This window comes from Balaenoptera musculus, chromosome 13 (genome assembly GCF_009873245.2).
Source record: "Balaenoptera musculus isolate JJ_BM4_2016_0621 chromosome 13, mBalMus1.pri.v3, whole genome shotgun sequence".
Classification (NCBI taxonomy): Eukaryota; Metazoa; Chordata; class Mammalia; order Artiodactyla; family Balaenopteridae; genus Balaenoptera; species Balaenoptera musculus.
In genome coordinates, this window is record NC_045797.1 from 10,144,774 (window position 1) to 10,166,770 (window position 21,997).

Below are 21,997 nucleotides of genomic sequence, written 5' to 3' on the forward strand. Positions count from 1 at the left end.
TGAGGCGCAGAGAGCGCAAAGCGCCTGCGCAAAATGCGCTCGGAAAACTACGATCCCCAGAAGGCCTCCGGCGTAGCGGCGATACTAGGCCACGCCCACTGAATACGCCCCGCCCCCTAAGGTAGCAACGGGGTATTCGTGTCCATCACTTAAAAGGTGCAACCTCGCCGTTTTTAGTAAATATGGAGGAAAGCCGATGAGTAAAGAGCCAAAGCGGTCTCATAGCCCTGTTCGCTTGCCCCAGCTGGGCCCGTCACCCTACCGCGGATGGCTCTGTTTCCTAGGCAGCTTGCTATCCAATTCTCCAGGAGGATATTTTTAAACATTTTCTACCCTTCTCAGGCACCTGCTACTTCATCGTCTCCCTCACTTCGGGAGGGTGTGGGTGGGGAAGACGCCTCAGAGTTTCCATACTTGCCCGTAATCAAATCTACAAATTTGCCTTTCTTCACCTCCATTCTTTCTGCCTTCTGTAATTGTAACGATAAACAGAGCTACACCCGGGGTTCGCAATTGTAAAAGTCAATAAAGCACCTTCAGGTTTAAGCAAGTTGGGGAAGCATTTTCTGTCTCCTATACCTAAAGCATCCTGATAAATGTTCACATCTCTAACATTTTAAAAGAAATCTTCCCTCAGTGTCACATCCGCCTCCAACTACCATCCTCTCTCCTTCTTATCAAAGCCAAACTATTCAGCATTGCGGATACTTGCTATTTTTACCATACACATCCCACTCATTCCTCAACCAAGTTTATTCCAGTATGACTTTGGCGCAACCATTTAAGTTACCGACAAATGCCAATAGACTCTTTGTCCCTTTTGACCTCTTGGCAACATTGAATGCTTTTTTTGGCAACATTGAATTTTTTTTTGGCAACATTGAATGCTTTTTGACTATTCCCTTTCTTGAGAGTCTTTTGTCTTGAATTCTGTGACACTGCTCTCACCTGGTGTTCCTCTTACCTCTTCTATTCACTCTGCTTTAAGAGCTTCATGCCCCTTAAATGTTGGTGTTCCTCAAGGACCTGTCCTAGACCCTGGTCTCTTCCTACACTACACCTTCATGAGCAATTTCCCTCCACTCACATAGTTCCAGATATCACCTATATATCTGGGATCACTCTTTTCCATTTCAGTCTGCCTATAGAACATTCCCATATATGTTTGGATATTTCACAAGCATCTCAAACTCAATATATTCAAATGAAATCACTCTCTACCCTCATGTGGAACACTTTGGGTGCACCACCTTATTCCTTGGCCCAAATTTTACCCCAGCCATGCTACAGCAATCACTTTTGCACAGATATAATCAGATAACACCTCATCTTGGTTGTATCCCATACTTCTCACTTTCCTCTTGGAGTTTCTCTGACTCTGCCACCAGGGAAGACTACAGAAATCCCTGGTGGTCGTTCAGCAGCACTTAACCAATTGGGTGTGGGAGCTGGTAGTTAAACACTCCCCACTTCCATATCAAGGGCTGACAGTTCTGAGGCTCACTCACCATGACGCCTTAGGTCCCAGCAGGATCGAGCCTCAGTTGCCCACAGCAGTGACCAACGTGATCATATACTTTTGTATTGGCTTTTTCTTCTTTTTTTGCAGGTACTTGTTATTAATAATGTAATGAGTAAGTTCAGTATTTTAATATTCAAATCTTGCTTTATCAGATTATATAATGCAAAAAATCTAAATATCTCAGTGGCAGGACAATAAAAGCAAATTGCTAGTGTGTTAAGTGAAGTTACATTTATGCTATTAGTGGATCAGCTACTGGGTATAGACAAGAATGTGTTAGCTAGATCCATGGCTGCATATCAGTCAAGGGGTGACTTGCAACTATCTTCTGATACAGAAACAAGATGAAGCAGAGAACTAGCTGCAGGTGGCTCCACTTCATTAACTTTACTGTGATAACTGTAGTAGTTAACTTCCAGGATCTAGCTTTTTAATCAGCCAAACCAAGGAATCAGAAAGGAAACAGTGGGACAAATCCTTCCACTTTATCATCATGGCTATAATTTTCCTCACTGTTTTATATTTACAGTTTTGGAGCGTCCATTGCCAGCACCCATTCATGCTCTGCCCATTCTAATAGAGCTTCCTCCTCCCTCCAGAATCATAATAAACGGATTCTAATATCCTGCTCAGAAAGAGATAAAATACATGATCACATGAAGTATCTTTTAACTTTCCCTAACTAGCAACCTTGGATACTTCCTCCTCCATATCCTCATTGGGTTGTTAGAGGTTCATCAGGTAACATCTTTTCCCCACTTGAGTTCTAATCGAACTCAGAACAAAGGAGGCAGGCACATAGAAATCAGAACAGCTGTTTTGAGAGCTGTTGAAAAATGTGTCTGAGGGACAGTGACAACAGGTTTCCCCAGCCTGGACCCCACCCAGATATTTGTCCTACTGGAAGCAGAAGACTGCTTTCTTCAGGTACACAGTGCTTGCCACGTGGCCAGGAGCAAGCATCCCTCTAACGTCTCCAATGATCAAAATAATCCCTTACATTTTACCTCTAACAGCCCCTGATGATTTTGCAAAACTGTGCTATACAATACAATAGCAGCTAGCCCAGGGTGGCTACTGAGCACTTGAAATGTTGCTAGTCCGAATTTGAGATGCGCTGGAAGAATAAAGTACTTGAAGACTTAGTTTTAAAAAAATGTAGTATCTATCTCAATGCTTTTTTTTTTTTTTTTTTTAAAGGAATTCCTTTATTTTTATTATTTATTTATTTATTTTTGGCTGAGTTGGGTCTTCGTTTCTGTGCAAGGGCTTTCTCTAGCTGCGGCAAGCTGGGGCCACTCTTCATCGCGGTGCGCGGGCCTCTCACTATCGCGGCCTCTCCTGTTGCGGAGCACAGGCTCCAGATGCGCAGGCTCAGTAGTTGTGGCACGTGGGCTCTAGAGCACAGGCTCAGTAATTGTGGCTCACGGGCCTAGTTGCTCCGCGGCATGTGGGATCCTCCCAGACCAGGGCTCGAACCCGTGTTCCCTGCATTGGCAGGCAGATTCTCAACCACTGTGCCACCAAGGAAGCCCTATCTCAATGCTTTTTATATTGACTATATTTTGAAGTTTTAAAAATATTTGAATGAAATTCAAATATTGATTGAAATGAAATATTAAAATTAGCTTTTGCTGTTTCATTTTAATATTTAAAATATGGCATTATATTCCTGTTGGGCAGCACTGATCTAAAATGCCTGGACTCAGGTATAGAGCTTAGAGTCTCTTCAAGTTGATTTCATATTTAATGGTCCTGGAGGGGAAAGGTACTGCAGTTTTCCAGGGCCAGATCTGGGTCCTTGTCTCCCACATTGGTGCCATATGATCTTCACACTTCTACTATCAATATAAGCTGAGACATACATTTCCCCTGTACATTCAGGCTCTTGTTAATGTATAGTCAAGGAAGACTCTCACCAGGATCCCCATCACCCCAACATGGGTACTTCAACTACTTTCTGCCTTTTTACCGCAGAAGTCCCACCTTAATAACAGAGACCACTTAGGAACTTGACATCCACAGCCAGCTTTCTCTTGGACTTTCTGAGGAATCACGATTCTGGCTTTATCAATATGTTATCTAGGGACTTCCCTGGTGGTCCAGTGGCTAAGATTCTGCGCTCCCAATGCAGGGGGCCCGGGTTCAATCCCTGGTCGGGAAACTAGATCCCACACGCATGCTGCAACTAAGAGTTCGCATGTCGCAACGAAGATCCCGCGTGCTGCAACGAAGACCCGGCGCAACCAAAATTTAAAAAAAAATTAAAAAATGTTATCTACTGACCGGCACCCAGTAGCCTTGCTCCCCAGCTCCTCCTCACCTCTGTCTTATTTATGTGAGACTTGGGGGTTAATTTATTCTTAGAAGCACAGGCCTAGAGGTGAGATAAATTTCTGGGATTAGTAGTCCCACCAATTCTCTGTCCCAGGTTTCAGTGCACCGGTTTTCTCTATTTACCATATTGTCTTCATCTCAAAGTTCCCTAGCATTGCTTATCCTTTTCTTTAAAGCATTGATTCATGGTGTGCTTCTATTAATTTGTGTGGTAAGTGTTCAATTCTCTTAAACTTAGATAGGGCTTATTTAAGCACCAGAGAGATTATTTCATTTTTTTGAAACCCCTTTTAAAGTATTTTGCCTTGTATCTTAAGAATGTTGGCATAGGGACTTCCCTGGTGGTCCAAGTGGGTAGGACTCTGTGCTCCCAATGCAGGGGCCCAGGTTCGATCCCTGGTCAGGGAACTAGATCCCGAGTGCCGCAGCCAAAAAAAAAGATAGATAGATTAAAAAAAAGAATGCTGGCATACTTCCAGTTTGTCCAATTTCTGATTCGAAGATTTCACCCTACTAATGGCCATTCAGTGAAGCTAAAACCTCAAAATTTAAGACCTCCACTACCCCATACCCTATTGAGAGGTAAAATGGCCCTTTCCTCAGAGTTTTTAGCAGGAGATGGAACAGTACTCCACCTTTTAAAAATGCTCTGCAGATCACCAAATTTTAGAAGGGAACAAAGGGAGAACTGCTGACTTTATGTCCCCACTCTGTTTCGATTACCACTTTACTCAAAAGTCCATTCTAGTCTCATCTTGCTGACAATGGCAGAGTATCTTAGGGGAATACCTGACCTTCAATTTACTTTTAACAAGGCAATAAATTAAAGATTCAGAACTCTCAGAGACAGTCATCAGCCAAAAGTTTGTCAGTAGTTTCTTTTATTTTGTACTTGACATTATTAAGTAATGATATTATCCACTTCAGTAGATTCTGCACTGTTTTTCCTCAAGTTACTTCGGAAGTCCACATGTGAAAAGTCTTCTTGCCGCTCATCTGCTTTAAGAAAGGTGGACCAATAGGGTTGGTTAGTAGTTTAGGGAAGGGTCTGTTTGGAATTCCACCTTCTTGAATCAGACTTTTACTCCCAGGGAGAAGTGCATGTTGGTCCACTGGGATTCATGCAGGGCAAGGTAAGTTCCAGACAGCCTTTCAGAATCAAGTCCTCTTCTGGGTTTCACCTTAAGCGAATAGAAAGGGAATGCAGATGCCTACAGTCAAAGTTGTCTGGAGCCTGACTGTCAATAAAATAAAAATATAGGACTGGGCCCAGGGAATAGAAAGGTTTTGGGAGTCGAGATTTCAAGTTTAGCAATGTGGGATCACCTCATGGCAGACCTTAAATATTCAGAGACGTTTTCATTAAACAGAGAGCTATTTTAGGTCTTGAGTAAGGCAATGATGGGCAGGAAGGGATCATTTGGAAAGACTGGCCTAACAGTAATATGGAAAATGTAACTTGTGACAGAGGCTGTTTATATTAACCAAATGCTGAGGTGCCTGTTGACTTTCCTAGTCTCTTGGTGCTGGGTTCTGGTTTATGAGATATAAACAGAAGTGATGGCCCTTAAAAATATCCCAGCATACCCCCCAGCTTTCTCTTCCATGATGACCTTTGAGGCAACATGTTCTAAATGATGAGGATGAAGGAAGACAGACTCACATCTGAGTTTATGTGAGAAATGAATCTTTGTTTTTTTGGGGGGGTTTACTTATTGCCCCATAGCTTAACATCCCCCTCCTCAATAATGAAGAGGAAAGAATTCGAATCAAGGAGTGTCTGCTGCAGTAATGGGAGCCTGAGATGATAAAGGTACAGGCTAGACTGTGACATTCAGAGAAAGGATGTGAATCTAAGAGGTGTTTTAAATAGAACTTGGTAAGTCAAAGAGTCAGTAATTCGATAAATATTTATTGAGCACCTATTATTTGCAAGGCACTGTGTGAGATACAAAGACATATAAGTCACAACTCCGAGTGCTTACAATCTGGTTGAGGAGCTAATACATGTACATAAATTATAAAACAAAACTTATAGCATTATGGTAAAGAGAACAGACTTTGAAGGGAGACCTGTATTCAAGACCTGGCTTCACATTTTACTAGCTGTCACATTGGGCAAATTATTTAACCCCTCTAAACTTGTTTGCTCATCTGTAATATGTGGGTAGTAACAGTACCTACTTCAGAGGGTTAGTGAGAAGGGCAAATAATCTACTCCTTGCAAAACTCTCAGCTGAGTGCTTGCCCCATAATAAGCGCTCAATAAGTGCTAGCTACTAGTAGTAGTATTAAGAGATCTAGAAGCTGGGACACAACAGAACAAGGTCAGTGCCCAAAAAATCTCCAAGAGAGAGGGACTAACGGCTATAAAGAAAGAACTGTTCTGGAAACAACAGTATTGCTCTGACATTAGTGTGCCTTCCCCTCCTGCTGTGACCTCCAGTTATTTAAAGTGTAGTGATACCTGGGGCCCAGGACGAGAGGTGTGTCTGAGGATTGCCTCCTAACGTTTGTCCCTATCATCTGACAAACCTCTGCAAAATTTGACTCTAAAGAGTCACATCTTAATTTCTGGCATCCCACATCAGCTCTATAACACAGTGGGTAGAGAGTGTTCCTTCAAATACTGTGGTAACAGAGGCAGGTAAGGAGAGTAGTAGCCAGAATAGGTGCAATGACCGGGAGATGGGTTTAAGATGGGGAAGACCTATCTTGAGTTTGCATGGAGGTCCTTTAACTAAAGCTTTTGCTCAACTCAGTCTATTCCCTGTTTGGCATAACGCCTTTGATGTTGAATAACTGATGATTTGGAACTGAAAACCTTCCCACACACGCTGCATTCAAAGGGCTTCTCTCCTGTATGAACCCTCTGGTGTCGCGTAAGCCGGCACCTCTGGCTAAAGGCTTTCCCACATTCGCTGCATTCATATGGCTTGTCTCCAGTGTGAATCTTCTGATGCTGAGTAAGGGAGGAGCGGTCAAAGAAAGCTTTCCCGCACTCGCTGCACTGATAGCGAGGCTCTCCAGCATGGGCTTTCTGATGTCTATTCAGTGATGAGACACCATAGAAGGCTTTCCCACACTCGTTACATTCATACGGCTTCCTGCCCGTATGGATTAGCTGATGTCGAGTAAGAATACTTTTCTGGCTAAAGGCTTTCCCACATTGATTACATTCATAAGGACTTTCTCCAGTATGAATTCTCTGGTGTCGAGTAAGGGACGAGCGGTCAAAGAAGGCTTTTCCACACTCGTTGCATTTAAAGGGCTTCTCTCCAGTATGAATTCGCTGATGTACAGTTAGGGATGAACGGTCGAAAAAGGCTTTCCCACAGGCATTGCACTCGTAGGGGCTCTCCCCAGTGTGCGACATCAGATGTCTACTGAGACTGCTCCTGTGACTGAAGGCTTTCCCGCACTCAGGACAGTCATAGGGCTTCTCTCCAGTGTGAGTCCTCTGATGGCGGATAAGGGAGGAGTGGTCAAAAAAGGTCTTCCCACAGTCACTGCATTCCTGGTCTCTCTCTTTAGTGAGAATTTTCTTGGGAGGGGTTGCCCCATGCTGCAACCTTTCCTCCTGAGAAAGGGATTTCTTGCAGGCCTCCACTGCAGGGCTTTCCTTCTCTGTTCCCAACCCACCATCCACTGCATGAACTTCAAATTTAGGAGATGGAGGACCTTTCATTCCAAGCTTTTCCCTCAATGTTCTTTCTGATTTTTCTTCTTCTGAAGCACCTTGAATCTCAGGCTTAGTCTCCCAGTCTGGAACGGACAGAAAACACAGATGCATGTTTCTTTCTTGGGCTCGGAAATGTTGCAGCAGAGAGGAGAGATGCTATGATAAATCTGAAAAGTCATGTACAGTCACCGCATTGCTTGCTCCCAGAAATAGTGTTACACTCTAGGGAGAAACCAACACTTGGGACTGAAACGGGGAATAGAACTGATAGTGGAAATCTCAGAAAAGAGGAGAATTTCCATTGGGAGCATGGCCAGGTTAATTAGGAGAGCTGGCTAAGTGGAGGGGATGGTGAGGAATAGGAATGTCAAAGCATGAATGGGTAATGTGACAGGTCTGAGAAAGTAAACATTTGGTGAATAACAGTGAACAGAACTTTAAGGTGTAGAGAAAAAGAAAAAAAAAAAAAACCCCTGGTGGGGGACAGAGAATAAATAATAAAGCAGAAGATTTGAATTTGAGAAAAAGGTGATACCCAATACTCCCTCCCACATACACCTAAATAACAACCACAAAACAAAACAAAACTCTGCCCTGCCCGGCTCATACTCAATTACCTTGAGAGACATTCTCTGCACATTCTTTCCCCTCAGATCCATGAAGCTCCACTATCCAAGGCTCATCCCCTCTCTTCAACTGAAAAATCACATCAGGTCCAGGAACTGGAAGTCCTGCTCATGGAGAAAGAAACAAGCCAGGTGGTCATGTGTGATTAAATACACAATGATTCCAAAGCTAATCCCAACCTCTAAGTCTTGCAGAGAGCAAATGCAAAAGGCAGAAAGTGCACACCAGAAATACAGAGTATGAAGTCATGCAAGGAATTCAGGAAACTCTGAATGGAGGTCAAGACTGAGGTTCTAAAAAGGAACAAATAGCATTTGGTCAGAGAGTTGATAGACTCCATTTGAATTAATGTGTTTATTCTTCCCCACGAAGTGAATGGGATGATCCTAGCTTTAGCACTGGTAGGATGGGGGGAAGAGTCCTTAACTCAGAGAAGATGAGAATGAAGAAAGGTCACCTTGAATAAGAATGTGTAATGTGGGGGCTTCCCTGGTGGTGCAGTGGTTATGAATCCGCCTGCCAATGCAGGGGACATGGGTTCGAGCCCTGGTCCGGGAAGATCCCACATGCCGCGGAACAACTAAGCCGGTGCTCCACAGCTACAGAGCCTGCACTCTAGAGCCTTCAAGCCACAGCTGCTGAAGCCCGCGCACCTAGAGCCCGTGCTCCGCAACAAAGAGAAGCCACTGCAAGGAGAAACCCACGCACCGCAACGAAGAGTAGCCCCCGCTTGCCGCAACTAGAGAAAGCCAGCTCACAGCAACGAAGACCCAAAGCAGCCAAAAATAAATACATTTATTAAAAAAAAAAAAAGAATGTGTAATGTGTATAATGTAGGTGCCCATTTTTGTTCGTTTATTTACCCTTTACTATTGTGATTTTATTTAAACAAGTGGATCATGTTCATTGCAGGAAATCTAGAGGCATGTACAAGTAATAAGAAAAATCACCTTTTGTACTTTGTATTCATTTCTTTCTTTCTATTCACTTTGATACTGAAAGATACCTATAGATACATTTTGTTAAAAACTGGATAATGACAATTATATCTCAATTTTTGAAAATAAAAAAAACTACTGGAGAGTGATTTTGGAAAATAACTAAGACTACCCCAACTAAAATCATTCCTATCTGATTTATTTTGACATCTACAAGTAGGTAATTCCTAAATCCATCACGATTCACTATATATAACATATGTCACTCCAGGCACTTTCACATGTAAAACATCATTTTGGGCAGAAGACTCTCAATTAAAAACAAACAAACAAAAAACAAACAAGTAAAAACCCCAAATAACTGGATAATGAAATAATGCTAAATTTTAAACTTGACTTTTTCACATAATAATAAACTTAAAATATTATTTTAATTAGCACAGCTCTACCTCACCATTTTAATGGCTACATGGTATTACATTGTATGGAATAACATCATTTATTTCATTAATCTCTTGCTGACTGACATTCCAGACTGTTTTCAATGTTTTGCTAAAACAAACAATGGTATGATGAATATTTGTGTACACCACAGGCTGCTAATCTTATTATTTCCTTAGGACAAATTTCTAGAAGTGAATCTGTCCATCTTTGGTTACATTTAAAAAACAGATCCCCTCCTAGAAATAGTCTTGAGGTCTAACCTTCCCCTGCATTGGGACCCCTGACTTGGGCAAGAGAGGTACTTTCTTCTTGGGCCCAAGGATCATCGATCTGGTTGTATGCTGACTCTCTGCTGAGAATGGCCACATCCATCACCTGCCCATGGCTTCCTGTCTCTATCCTTAGATTTCTATTTTACCCACCAAAGTCTGTGACAAAGGCTCAGCAGTCTCCCTTAATGCTCCCTAAACATTCTCTTCTATTTCCAGATTTGGCCTGTTTAAGCTAATCCAGGGTGTTGTGCTTGCTTTTTTGACCTGCCTTGAATGAAATTTGCGATGTGACTCCTTTCACTGCCACCTGCTGCTGATTTTAAGTCTATTCTAAATCTGTACACACTCAGCCTCTTATTCTGGAAGCTCCTGAGAGGTTCTCCTTACAGGAGCCCAACTTTACTCTCACGAATACCTCACATCAGCAGTAGCTCTTAATTTTCCTTTTGTCACACAAGTCTCTATCATTGCAAAGTGCCTTCTGCAGGCATCTCTCTAAGATGTCCTTAAGACAAATATTCAAAATCAAACACATTTCTAGTGACTTACTCTGAGCTACAATCTCACCCCTACATGCCCTCTTTTTTTTTCTTTTGGCATGCGCGTGTGGCATGCAAGATCTTAGTTCCTGACCAGGGATCAAACCCACGCCCCCTGCAGTGGAAGCGCAGAGTCTTAACCACTGGACTGCTAGGGAAGTCCCCCTCTTTTTTTACTTTTAATTGAAGAATAGCTGATTTACAATGTTGTGTTAATTTCTGCTGTACAGCAAAGTGACTCAGCTACACATACATATATATATATATATATATATATATATATATATATATATTCTTTTTCATCAATAGATTCTTTTCCATTATGGTTTATCCCAGGACATTGAATATTGTTCCCTGTGCTAAAGAGTAGGACCCTGTTGTCCATCTGCCCTTTTTTTTAAAACAAAACACTTCTTTCCCCCTCCTCTGCTTCTCTGAGGAAAAATCTTCCCTCAACGAGAATGCCCCTTGCACTCCCCCTTAGTACTCTGGATGGAGCTGAGTGAGTTACTGCTGAGCTGGGGGAAGACCTGGGTGTAGGTGACTCGGCCTCTTCTGCTGGCCCCAACCCTCTGGAGAGCAGCTCCCTGCAGCAGGCTCTCACATGCCCTGCTCCTCCTGGCCCTGGACCTGGCCCTCCGTGTTGCAGGGCCAGGTTTCTCAGCAAGGGCCCCTTGGTTGTCCAGTCTGCTTACAGCTCAGGGAGCAAGCCTGTCCCAGGCTGGGATTCAGGATTAAGAAATCCACTCTTGCTGTACACCTAAGCCACATCCCTCTGCTCTTCGATCTTGTCTCTCAGGGGTTCTGACTTGGGTGGGAGGAGAAGAGGTGTCAATTTATTAGCCTCTCAAGCCCACATCAACACAGTACAGAGTCTACTCCTGGTGGGAAACTCTCCTTACCCAACGAGACAATGCTCTTATAGTTCTCCAGCATCACCTCCTTGTAGAGGTCCCTCTGAGTAGGGACCAGACGCCTCCACTCTTCATCTGTGAAAACCACCGCCACGTCCTCAAATGTCACTGGGTCCTGGAAACACAATGACGTTCTCCTTATTCATAACCCTTCTCTTTACATGGACCAGACAAAACTGTCATAATGATGACAGCCTGGAGGATGCAGAGGAAGTGGAAAGAAAATGGTTCTGACAAAGTAGGGCTTTGAAGCATTTGGGGAAAGTGCTATAATCCCCCGAGGCATGAAGTTCTTGGTCACAACCCCACACTTCCTTCCTAGCCGAGTCTCTGAATATCAGGGATTCTTTTTTCAGACTTACAGAAAATGTGCAAGAATAGAACAAAGAATTCCCAAGTACCCTTCACCCAGCTTCCCCAAATTAACATTTTCCACAGTGGCTTTATCTTTCTGTGTCTCTCAGTACATGCACATTCACCTATCTTCTTCCTGAACTTCTTTAGAGTAACTTGCAAACATGATGTCTCTTTACTCATAAATGTTTCAATGTGTATTTTGTAAGAACAAGGATATCCTCTTGTATAATCACAGTATGACTGTAAAAATCAGGATAGCAGTGATATTATATAATTATCTAATCTACAACCTTAGTCAAATTTCACCAATTGTCTGTGTGTGTGTATGTGTGTGTGTGTGTTTTAACAAATCCTTCAAATAATGGTGTAGATTAGATCATCTTTAAGATCTCTCTCATTTCAATCTGTTGTTCTGTGATTCTGTAAGGTTGCATCTTTACCCCCAATCCTGAAACCAAGATGAGTCTCCACAGTGTCTGGAGAAGTTCTAAGCCAGAGCATGGAATTCAAGACTCTCTGCCCTTGGGCAGGGAGGGGGTAAGCCACATGTCTCTATCCACACAAAACTCTCTTCAGGACTCTTTCAACCTCACTGAGGTGCTTTACAGTATGTGTCACATTCTCCACCTAACCCAACACCCCCTGGGATATGGGGGCCTACTTTCAGTCCATACATAGTGGATGTACTAAAGGGAAGTCAGAACTAGGAACAGCCCGCTGTTCCCCAAACCTTCCAATCAGACCCGTACCATTGGTTTTTAGGCAAAATTGCTCAGGGTGAAGGCCACAGGGGCTGTGTGCCTGGTGACAGGCTAGTGGGCACACGTTCAAGGCAAGGAAGCATTACTGAAAGATATCACAAATCAAATGGGAAGGACACACTCCCTAAGGAGTCCTTCCTCCACCTGGTTGGGTTTGATCAAAGCTCCAAGATAGAGAAAGAAAAGTGGTTACCTTCTGGAGCCTGATAGAGTATTTCAGAAACACAAAAGTCCACCTCACCTGGAATCTGGCAGTTGGAGACACAGCAGCCATTCCTTCCCGAGTGCTCTCCTTGCAGAGAAGTGCCGAGTCCTAATGAGGCAGAGGTATGGGATGAGAAAGAGGGTATAAGACCAGTCTTGTTTTGTAGTTTTGTGACCCATGAAGCAAGAAATCTCCACACACCAGTGAGTTATGTACTCACCTTCATTCTCAATACCCTACAAAAAGGGAAGGCAAAGTAAAGTAAGGCCAAGAGCAAGCCCACCCCATCCCAGAATTAGAGCGAAAGGCCATGGATATTGCTATGCAGAACACAATGTGGTGCTTATTTTACCATAATCTTAGAGGCAAAGTTCTGTTCCTGGCAGTCAAGAACATATCAAGGCTCATACCATCTTTATAAATTCACATTCAACATTGCTCATAATGATTACTAGACAAAAAGCGTAAGAAATTTTATGAATGGCTATACGGACAAGTCCTGTCAAGGAAATACCCATAGCCTCTTCAAAGGAAAAATGCCCCATTGACAGCAATACCCGATGCTAAAGGAGCAGCCCTTGGGCAGCCACGGTTTGTTCCACGTGACCCTGTGTCTCACTCCTGGAGCCATACTGATTAGGCCACAGGTGGGCAATGCACAGGCTGACCAGTGGACTGATGTATGGTGTGGCTTGAAAAGATGACATCCATCCTCAGGATCGTGAACTAAGAAATGTCAGGACAACGAGTGGGTGATGAGCTGAAAGGATACCATGAGGGGCAGAAGTAGCCACGAGGGTCAGAGCAGCCAAAGGTACCAGGAAGCAGAACCCATGAGCATGTGGGAGGCATGAGGTAGAGAACAGGCTGTAACAGACTAAACACAGGCGGGCACGCTGGTGGTGAAGCACTGAAGCAAAGACCCTAGAATTCCTGGCCTTAAAGGCCCTAATGCACCTAGCACCACCCCAGACCGCAATTTGCATGCAGACCAGCCTTATTTATTGTTAGGTTTCCATAAGACTGTAACCCTCTTAGGCTTTGTGTGAATCTTTATCACCAAACTTTACTTGCATTAACTGAGTACATCTCAGTTTCTCACAATCAAGAGCCTAATTAAGACATGGTCAAATCAAGCATTTTGGGGATTCATGAGTGGGGTGTGGGGAGAGTGTGGTCCTGAGAAGGAGAAGGAAAGGGTGTGTATGCGGCTCAATGATTACTGTCCTGCAGCCAAGGGAATGTATTTATTGATCCTTGTTATTCATTCATCCATCTATCCAACTAACATTTATTCAGCACCAACTATTTATACCAAAGCAAAAGAAGTACGACACTGTCCTTGTCTTCCAAAAGCTTATGGACTACTACGCAGGACAAACAAGTAATCAAGTTAATATTTCACTACAGGATGAATAGATGCTCTAAAGGGATGTGCACAGGTAACTATGAGACAGCACATCAGAGGCTCGCCTAACCCAGACGGGAGGCAGGGAGGAACACTGCCGGTTTCTTGGCAGAAGTGGGACCTAAGATACGTTTTGATTTGGGGGAGGCATTAGAACATTCTAGGCACAAAAAAAATCAAGTTTTCCAAAAACAAGGAGGCAGGTCTTTACAGGGAAAGGATTAACAACTGTAATGAGTTTAGAATGGCAATGTCTAGGTTGGGGCAGTGCTGCGGGGGAAGATGGGGTTGGAGAAGCAGGCAGAGACCAGCTAGATCAAGGAGAGCTCTGCGTGGTCCTACTCCCACTGGCATGGGGATCACAGAAGGATTTAAGCATGGAAGGGTCACCACCAGATTTGTGTTTTAGAAAGATCTTTGCAATTTGTATCAAGGGCCTTAAAATAACATATCTTTGACCCAGCAATTTTCTCCTCGGAGTTTCTCCTAAGGAAATAAGTAAGAACACATGCAAAGCTTTTTATTAATCATCACTAACACTAACCTTTACTGAGTGCCATGTGAGGCAACCTCCTAAGCACTCTACATGTGTCATCTCATTTAATCCTTACAATACAGCAAAAATTTGAAATAGCCAAAGTTTCTAAAATAGGAGATTTGAGGGCTTCCCTGGTGACACAGTGGTTAAGAGTCCCCCTGCTAATGCAGGGGACATGGGTTCGAGCCCTGGGTTCGGGAAGGTCCCCCATGCCGCAGAGCAACTAAGCCCGTGTGCCAATAGGATAAACTGTGATTTTATATGTGTATGTGTGTGTGAATATTATACATTGATTAAGATGAATGAGCTAGAACCTCATGTTAGTCATATAAATTTCAGAAATATAATTACTGAGCAAAAATAAAGTTATAGAATGACTTACTATGTAATAGTTATATAAAATTTTAAAACAGGTAAATGGTATCTACAAAAATCTATATGGGACAACAAGCAACAGATTGTGAGTACCTCTGGGAAAGAAGGGAAATAGGATTGGGGAGGGATACCTAGGAGACTTCAACTTTGTAATGTTTTGTTTAAAAAAAATCTAAAGGGAAAAAAAAAACAAAGAAATTCACACAATATTAAGTGAAGAATGCACACTTTTAAAATTACATAATTGAGCATGCACACATGTACAGAAAAAAGACTGGAAGAATATATATTAAAATGTAAATGGAATTTGAGTGGTGGCATTACAAGTGATTTTTATTTTATTTCTTACAATTCCTTGTATCCTGATTTTTTTTTTTTTAACAAGAGTTATGTGTTTACTTTGGTGTACAGGAAAAATAACAGGAAGGAAGGAAAGGAGGTGTGCAGAAAGTTATAGCAGACCTGAGACTGCCATTCTTGGGAACATCTACTTGCAAGGTTGGCCCTTGGCTGGGGTCTGGGAACTTCAATTTTAAGAGGGTTTCCTAAGAGGTAGGGTGGGCCATTATGCCTAAACTATTTGTGCAAACAATATGGTTTCTGCTGAACACCTGCTGTCCTGCTAGAGGGCCTGGAATTTTGGTATATGTTAGGCAGGAGGTGCCTACGTGACTAGCCCTCACTTAAAAGCTTGGGCTCTGAGTCTAAAGAATTTATTTGGGCTGACACATCACACACATGTTGCTGCATTTTCATTGTCGGAGGAGGAAGTGCTCTGTGTGACCCCTCATGGGAGGGAGAGAGCATGAGGAAGACTTCCCATGGTTCCTCCAGACTCTGCCTATCTGTCCCCCTTACGACCTGGCTGTGTATCCTTGCGAGATCACTGTCATCATCTTAGCCATGAGTACAAATATGGGCTGAGTCCTGAGTCCTTCTAACAAATGCCTGAACGAGGGGTGATCTTGGGCCCCCCCCGACACAGGCAGCCACACCACTCTGGGTAGCTGTGGCAGAATGGGAGCAGAGGAGGTGAGTAGACCGGTGAGGAAACTATTACAATTAACTAAGCAAGAAATGATGAAGAACTGAACAGCAGACATAGAGAGAAGGGGAATTACTGTTGATATTAAGAACAGACCATTGATTGGAAGCGGAGGCTGAAGGTGATGGGAGAGGCAAGGATGACTCCAGGTCACAGATCTGAGTAACATGTGAATAATGGCACCATTCATAGAGATGAGCGACAGAAAAGTAGTTTTGGAGGGAAAGCAAAGAAGTACAGTTTTGGGCATTTAGAATTTGAGCTGTTCCCACATCTTTGGATAGGAAAAAAATCAGATGACTCTGGCTCCCACTGACCAAGTTGTAAAAATTACTACTTGAATTTTGAAAAACTGTGAGTTTCATTCAAAATAGAAAAGTTAATATAAAGTATTTTAAAAATGGTTATAATACAAAGAAGGCAATGTTCAAGCCTTTAGTTATATATAATAGTACTTTGCTTTTTTCTATTATTTGTATGACTATTCATAAAGTATAGACGTATCCTTGAGATATATAGTTGTATTCATTTATATAAGCATGAAAAAAGAAACCTAGGAAAAGGGGATAAGCAAAGTAATCCCAGAAATAGGAATTCCGTACCCAAAACAGGAAGGACTAACCAGCAATGGGACCAGGTAGAAAGAACATGGGCTCCTCACAATGAACCAACCTCAGATTCTAAAGAGGCAAAGTAACTGCAGACTTAATCCTTCTTCCCTTAGGAGATGAGCCCTCCAGCTGGTCTTATTAATTATAAGATACTAATAAGGTAAGTTACGCTTTCAAAAATGCCAAAAGACTAGATCAATATATACTTACTAGACAACGGGTTAACACCGGCCAAGCAAACTTTAAAAGAATATTGCCTTGAGGGTGAACACCAGTTTGCAAAAACTAAAACCTATGTGAAAGGCAAAAACTTAAAAACAAAACTTACTGGAAAAACAAGTTTGGTGTATCTATAAAAAAGAATCTCAGCCTGAGGAGAGATTGGGGTTTGAATCTTGCTAGGAGGCCAAGAGGATACCTGTACAAATGGAAACAAATATACATCAGTTGGCAACCAGAGCCTCCAACTTGTGTTGTCTGCGGCAATATGTATTCTTATACTTGTTGGTCTGTCAAGATTCCTCCATCCCCAGGAGGGTCTCAAAATATTACCGTTGGGTCCTATGGAGATGTCAAAATTAGCATTTAGAGATACAGGAGAGTATAGGAGTAAAGGCTCTGGCAGACCACTTGAAATCAAAGTCCAGCTCTGCCTCTTCCTACCTGTGTGACCTTAGGTAAGTTTCTTAACCTCTCAGTTTGCCCATCTGTAAAACTGGGATAGTGAAAGTACACATCTCATAAAGTTATTGTGATGCTTAAATGGGATAATACGTGTAAGGCATTTAGAATAATATGCTAAGTAAGTATGAGGAGTCCTAGGGAGGTAGAAATAATGAAAATATTAATTACACTGTGTTGCTGCTGTTTTAGAGTAGGTTTAAGTGTAAGTGTAGCCACAATATTGGGATCAAGGTATTTGTATATGTTGTCTAAAACATTAGAACTTTTTGAACAAATCAGTTGAACTACATTTGAAATTGTGGTTGAAACTGCTCAATGTTTAAATGCTTAAAGACAATTTTCAAAGTTTCATTTTTTAGATTATAACTTTAATACACTGAGCATTAACCAAATTACAAACAGAGGTGAGCATAAAAGCTCCCCAGCCATTAAACGACCAGCTAATATTCCCAAGGCGCTCATCGTCCATGGGCTCCCTGCCAGGCCAACTTCACTCCCCATCAGGTCTAGCCTCCACCAGCAGTCACTTCGGTAAGCTCTCAATGGTACTCAGGACTCCTCAAATCCACCAAATTCACATGGAATCACTGCCAGCAAAGGGTCATCTCTGTTTTTCCTTTCCCTATTTCTGGATCTCAGAGTATTTCTGGAGGAAATGCTCTTCAAATTCTTATTCTATACCTTCAAAGAGTGCTCGCCTAGAAAGCTTTTACTGTTCCCATCTTAGCTACACAGCTATTCCAAACCTCCGTGGCTACCCTTCAATTTCAGCAGAACACTGTCTTTCACTATACTGAAGCTTCGCAAGAGTGAGTCCTGAGCGAGGCAGGACTGTGGTAGAAAGCATTCCACAGGCCTGGATTACTGACTGTGAAGACTTGGGCGAGTTACTTAAGCTAACGGTTGACCCCCCCATCCCCTGTTTTTTAATACCTATTTCACAGGGCAGTTATAATAGTAAATGAGACAATTAATGTAAAGCATTTATCTTACAGTCTGTTCAATAAATGAAAGCTTCTTTCCTTTCTACTACCCAACACCAACCCATTCAACCAATATTTCCAAGTACCTGTTATGTGCTAGGCAGCCTGGGTGTGAGGCCAGCAAAATGGAAATGTCTCTTTTCCAGGACTTTACCTTAGTGTCCTACATCTGTGTCCTACTTTCTTTTCCACCATTGTTTCCTCTCAGAATCTGCTTCCTGCATGACCCACTCTTCCTTTCTCCAGCATCTCCCATCGCTTCAGTAGCTTCTTCACATATCTTCAAACAGATATAATCCTCCTCGATGTGAAATTATCTTCACTGAAGCCCACGGCCTCCCTCTGGCAAAACAGTTCTCATTTAGATTTTCCTTTCATGATCAAACTTCTTCTACATACCTACTGACTTCACATCATCACCACCTACTCTTCTCAAAGCCATTTTTCTGCTCCTGCCACCCCCACACACCTGAAACCGCATGCTTGAAAACTGCCAATGCATTTCTGAGCTCTAATTCCGATAGTCCTTTTCTCCTTATTTCTCTGCAGCGTTTTGACTGTTTGGACAAGTTTCTGATGCTGCCCAAGGCTCAGACTGTGGACAGTGTTCTTCTCACTATCCTGCAGAAAGTCCATCCACACCTGGTGCTCCATTCCCACCTTTACAGAAATGCTTATCGAGTCTAGTCCCAATCCCTCTTCCAAACTCATCCTGCATTTCCAAATGACTAAGGATTGTGAATTAGGCATTTTGCCAGCATCTTAAAACCACCTTCCCCTATGCAATTCCCCACATGAGCTCCTCTCCCTGTCCTTACATTTCTAGCAGATGCTCTATTATTCTCTCAGGTGCCCCAAATTCAAACTCTTACCTAGCTCTCTTTCCTCCCAAATCTAGTTAGTCACCAGATCTTTCCGAGTCTTCTTTTGCAATGTCATTTGTATCCTTCCCCACCACTGACACCACCATGATTCAGGTCCACAACAGCTTGCTTCAGGACTACCACCACTACCCAGCATTCCTAACTGCTTCCCTCACTAGTCCCTTCCCCTCTCTAGTCCTGGATGGAACCTCTAGAATAACTGTACCAAAACAGTTTTAGTCCTGTCAGTCCCCGATCGGTCCCATACAATCCACCCCGCTGGCCGTGTCTTGTCCTGATCCTCTATGCTCTGACCCCGTTGTGCTTTCCCCCACCCTTGTGTCCCACTATTCCTCGATACTTCACTCTTATACATAGCATTTCCTTCTCAAACCTGCCTAATGCATCGCTACTTCTTTCCTATTTTTTTTCACATCAAATTCTACCTCCTCCACGAAGGTCCCCTGATCTAGTGCGGAGGCCTATGGTAGGGAGCTAAACGAGACAATCTGATGCGATTTCTGGGAAAGACGGACGGACTGGAGTGGGCGGCGCCCTAGATTTAGTGTCAATTCCACCCACGTTCATTAAGCACCTATTACGGGAAGAAGGTACGCGAGGAGCGGAGGAAGGCTCCAAACTTCCCACGGAACACGTGCACACACGGCGGCTGGGGGGGCAACTTTCCGTCCGCACCTGTCCGAGCCGGGACGTCGACACACGCACACGCACACACTCAGACGTTCTGCAGGTTGGCTCCGCCCGCGTCACCTGTTCTACTCCCACAGCACCTCCCCCAAGTTCTCAGTGTCCCCTTCTCTCGGCCGCTGCGCTCACTCGGCTCCGCCAAGACACACACCCACAGCCCTCACCTCCGGCACAGACTGCTCGCGACCCAGGAAGACGGCGCCTTTTCAGGTCGGGAAAGCAGTGCGCAGGCGCAGAGGGTTCTGACGTCCGCGCTCCCCACCAACGCTCGGCCTTCGCAGACTCCATTTCCCAGAAGTCTCAGCGGCTGGCAAGCTTTAATATGATGTCCAGCGATCTGCGCGAGCGTACCCTTCTAATGAAGGGGTGGGCGGTGCCGAACCGGATCGCACGCGGCAGTGCGGCAGCCTGAGCGCGGAGAGGGAGCCGTCGTGGGTGCTAGGGAGGCTTGTGGTCAGCCTGGAAGTACTGTCTATGTGTGATGTCACGTCCCTCCAGTCCTCCGATGGGAGGGCCGTCCTAAGGAAATGTGTCTCTTTTAGCTTTGGGGTCCCGTCCCTACTGGGAACGACTTCGAGTCTTCTGGCCCTCGGAAGGGGCTTGTTTCTGCTTCAGCTTGTTCACTTTTAAGGAATTTGGTTGTAAAATTTGGGCAGGAGTGACGCAGAGTTTGGTTCTGAGGATGGGGCTGGGTACGTGCCATTTTTGTGCAGAAAAGAGAAGAGCCCAGGAGTAGGGCAGGTAGCCCGACTCACGACATTTTGAGCGCACCCCAGCCTGTCTTCCTTGGTGCTACTCGAAGGACACTCGTTGGAGTCTCGCAGGGCTTCTCAACCTTGGCTGCACGCCGGAATCACTGAAGAGCTTTGATATATTGATTCCTGGGGCCCACTATGAGGAGTGAGAGTTTGAAAAGATCTGCAGGTGATCCTAATGTGCAGCTAAAGCTAAGAATCACTGCTCTATAGCTTCAGGGAAGACTTGAGATTATACAAAGAATGTGATGAAATTCTACAGTCAGGAACAAGTCTACACTTGCACTCAGAAAACCTAAATTGCCTGCCATAGGCAAGGCATTGTTACAAATACAAATAAGACACAGTTATTGCCCCAGAGGAACTAGTGTTCCAGTGGACAAATCAGAATGTGAAATTGTTACAACACAAAGCAGTGTGTTCTACAATTATGTCACTATTGGGAGACACTATTGGGAGTACAACTGAGGAAGCAATTAACTATGGCCGAGAAAGTTGGAAAAAGCTTCCTATAACTGGTATACTTGAAGAAGAGTAATTAGAAAAAATGCAGAGAGAATAGCATCTGCAAAGGTATAGGCTAGAGGATCAAAGTGCAAAGAATTAGTAGCAAGATGAGTGGCTGGTGGATAAGGTTTAGGGGCTGATAACCATAACTTGGAGCCAGATGGAGTACGATTTTGTGCTATAGTAAGGGGTTTGGACCTTCCAAGAAGATTAGGACTTGGAAAAGTTACGCTGTCCAAGACATATTTTCTGCTGTTCCCTTCTGTGGGTGGTTTTTTTTTATTCGTTTAGCCTTATGCTGAGAGTGGAAATTTGGGGGTCCTAGGTGAGTTTCTTAGAGTTCCCCACCCTTGGGCAGGCCTTAGGGTTTCATCGCTACCTTAACTCCCCAGGTTGCTGTCAGAGTGGGAGCTTAAGTTCTCCAGGGTTTAGCAGGGTAAGAGTTGGGTTTGCTGCTCACTCACCTCTCAGGGCTCTAGCTCGCACTTCCTTATTTTTTAAAATTGAGGTATAGTTGATTTACAATATTATATTAGTCTCAGGTGTACAACATAGTGATTCACAATTTTAAAAGATTATACTCCATTTATAGTTATTATAAAATATTGGCTATATTCCCTGCAGATATACAGTATATCCTGTTGCTTATTTTTTACATAGTAGTTTGTACTTCTTAATCCCCGATCCCTATCTTGCCCCTCTCCACTTCCCTCTCCCCACTGGTAACCACTAGTTTGTTCTCTATATCTGTGAGTCTGTTTCCGTTTTGTTATTATTCACTAGTTTGTTGTAGTTTTTAGATTTGGCATATAAGTGATATCATAAAGTGTTTGTCTTTCTCTGTCTGACTTATTTCAGTAAGCATAATACCCTCTAAGTCCATCCATGTTGTTGCAGGTGGCAAAGTCTCATTCTTCTTTGT

At 43.4% G+C, this 21,997-nt stretch overlaps 1 protein-coding gene across 3 annotated transcripts; it reads right to left on the reverse strand.

Moving 5' to 3' along the window:
• Window positions 1-5,755: 5,755 nt before the first annotated feature.
• On the reverse strand, window positions 5,756-20,038 carry ZNF2 (zinc finger protein 2). Of its 3 annotated transcripts, XM_036873918.1 has the most exons (7): window positions 19,978-20,029; window positions 18,397-18,584; window positions 16,904-16,993; window positions 12,635-12,706; window positions 11,264-11,390; window positions 8,159-8,272; window positions 5,756-7,624 (listed from the first exon to the last, which is right to left on the reverse strand). In XM_036873918.1, exons 4-7 carry the CDS (start codon window positions 12,665-12,667, stop codon window positions 6,618-6,620), a joined length of 1,281 nt encoding a protein of 426 aa, XP_036729813.1. In that variant the 5' UTR covers window positions 12,668-12,706; window positions 16,904-16,993; window positions 18,397-18,584; window positions 19,978-20,029; the 3' UTR covers window positions 5,756-6,617. The 3 variants fall into 3 exon arrangements, with proteins under 3 accessions (XP_036729813.1, XP_036729812.1, XP_036729815.1); XM_036873917.1 differs by lacking the exon at window positions 16,904-16,993; XM_036873920.1 differs by lacking the exons at window positions 16,904-16,993; window positions 18,397-18,584 and having other exon boundaries at window positions 19,978-20,038.
• Between the last annotated feature and the right edge of the window lie 1,959 nt (window positions 20,039-21,997).

What these genes read in the sequence shown, in the direction of transcription:
- ZNF2 (XM_036873920.1), bottom strand. Translation starts at nt 12,667, where the DNA reads ATGGCTGCTGTGTCTCCAACTGCCAGATTCCAG. An exon ending in CTCCAACTGCCAGATTCCAG is followed by an intron (nt 11,391 to 12,634) that starts GTGAGGTGGACT and finishes TTGTGTTTCCAG; the next exon opens with GACCCAGTGACATTTGAGGA. An exon ending in TAAGAGCATTGTCTCGTTGG is followed by an intron (nt 8,273 to 11,263) that starts GTAAGGAGAGTT and finishes CTCCATGAGCAG; the next exon opens with GACTTCCAGTTCCTGGACCT.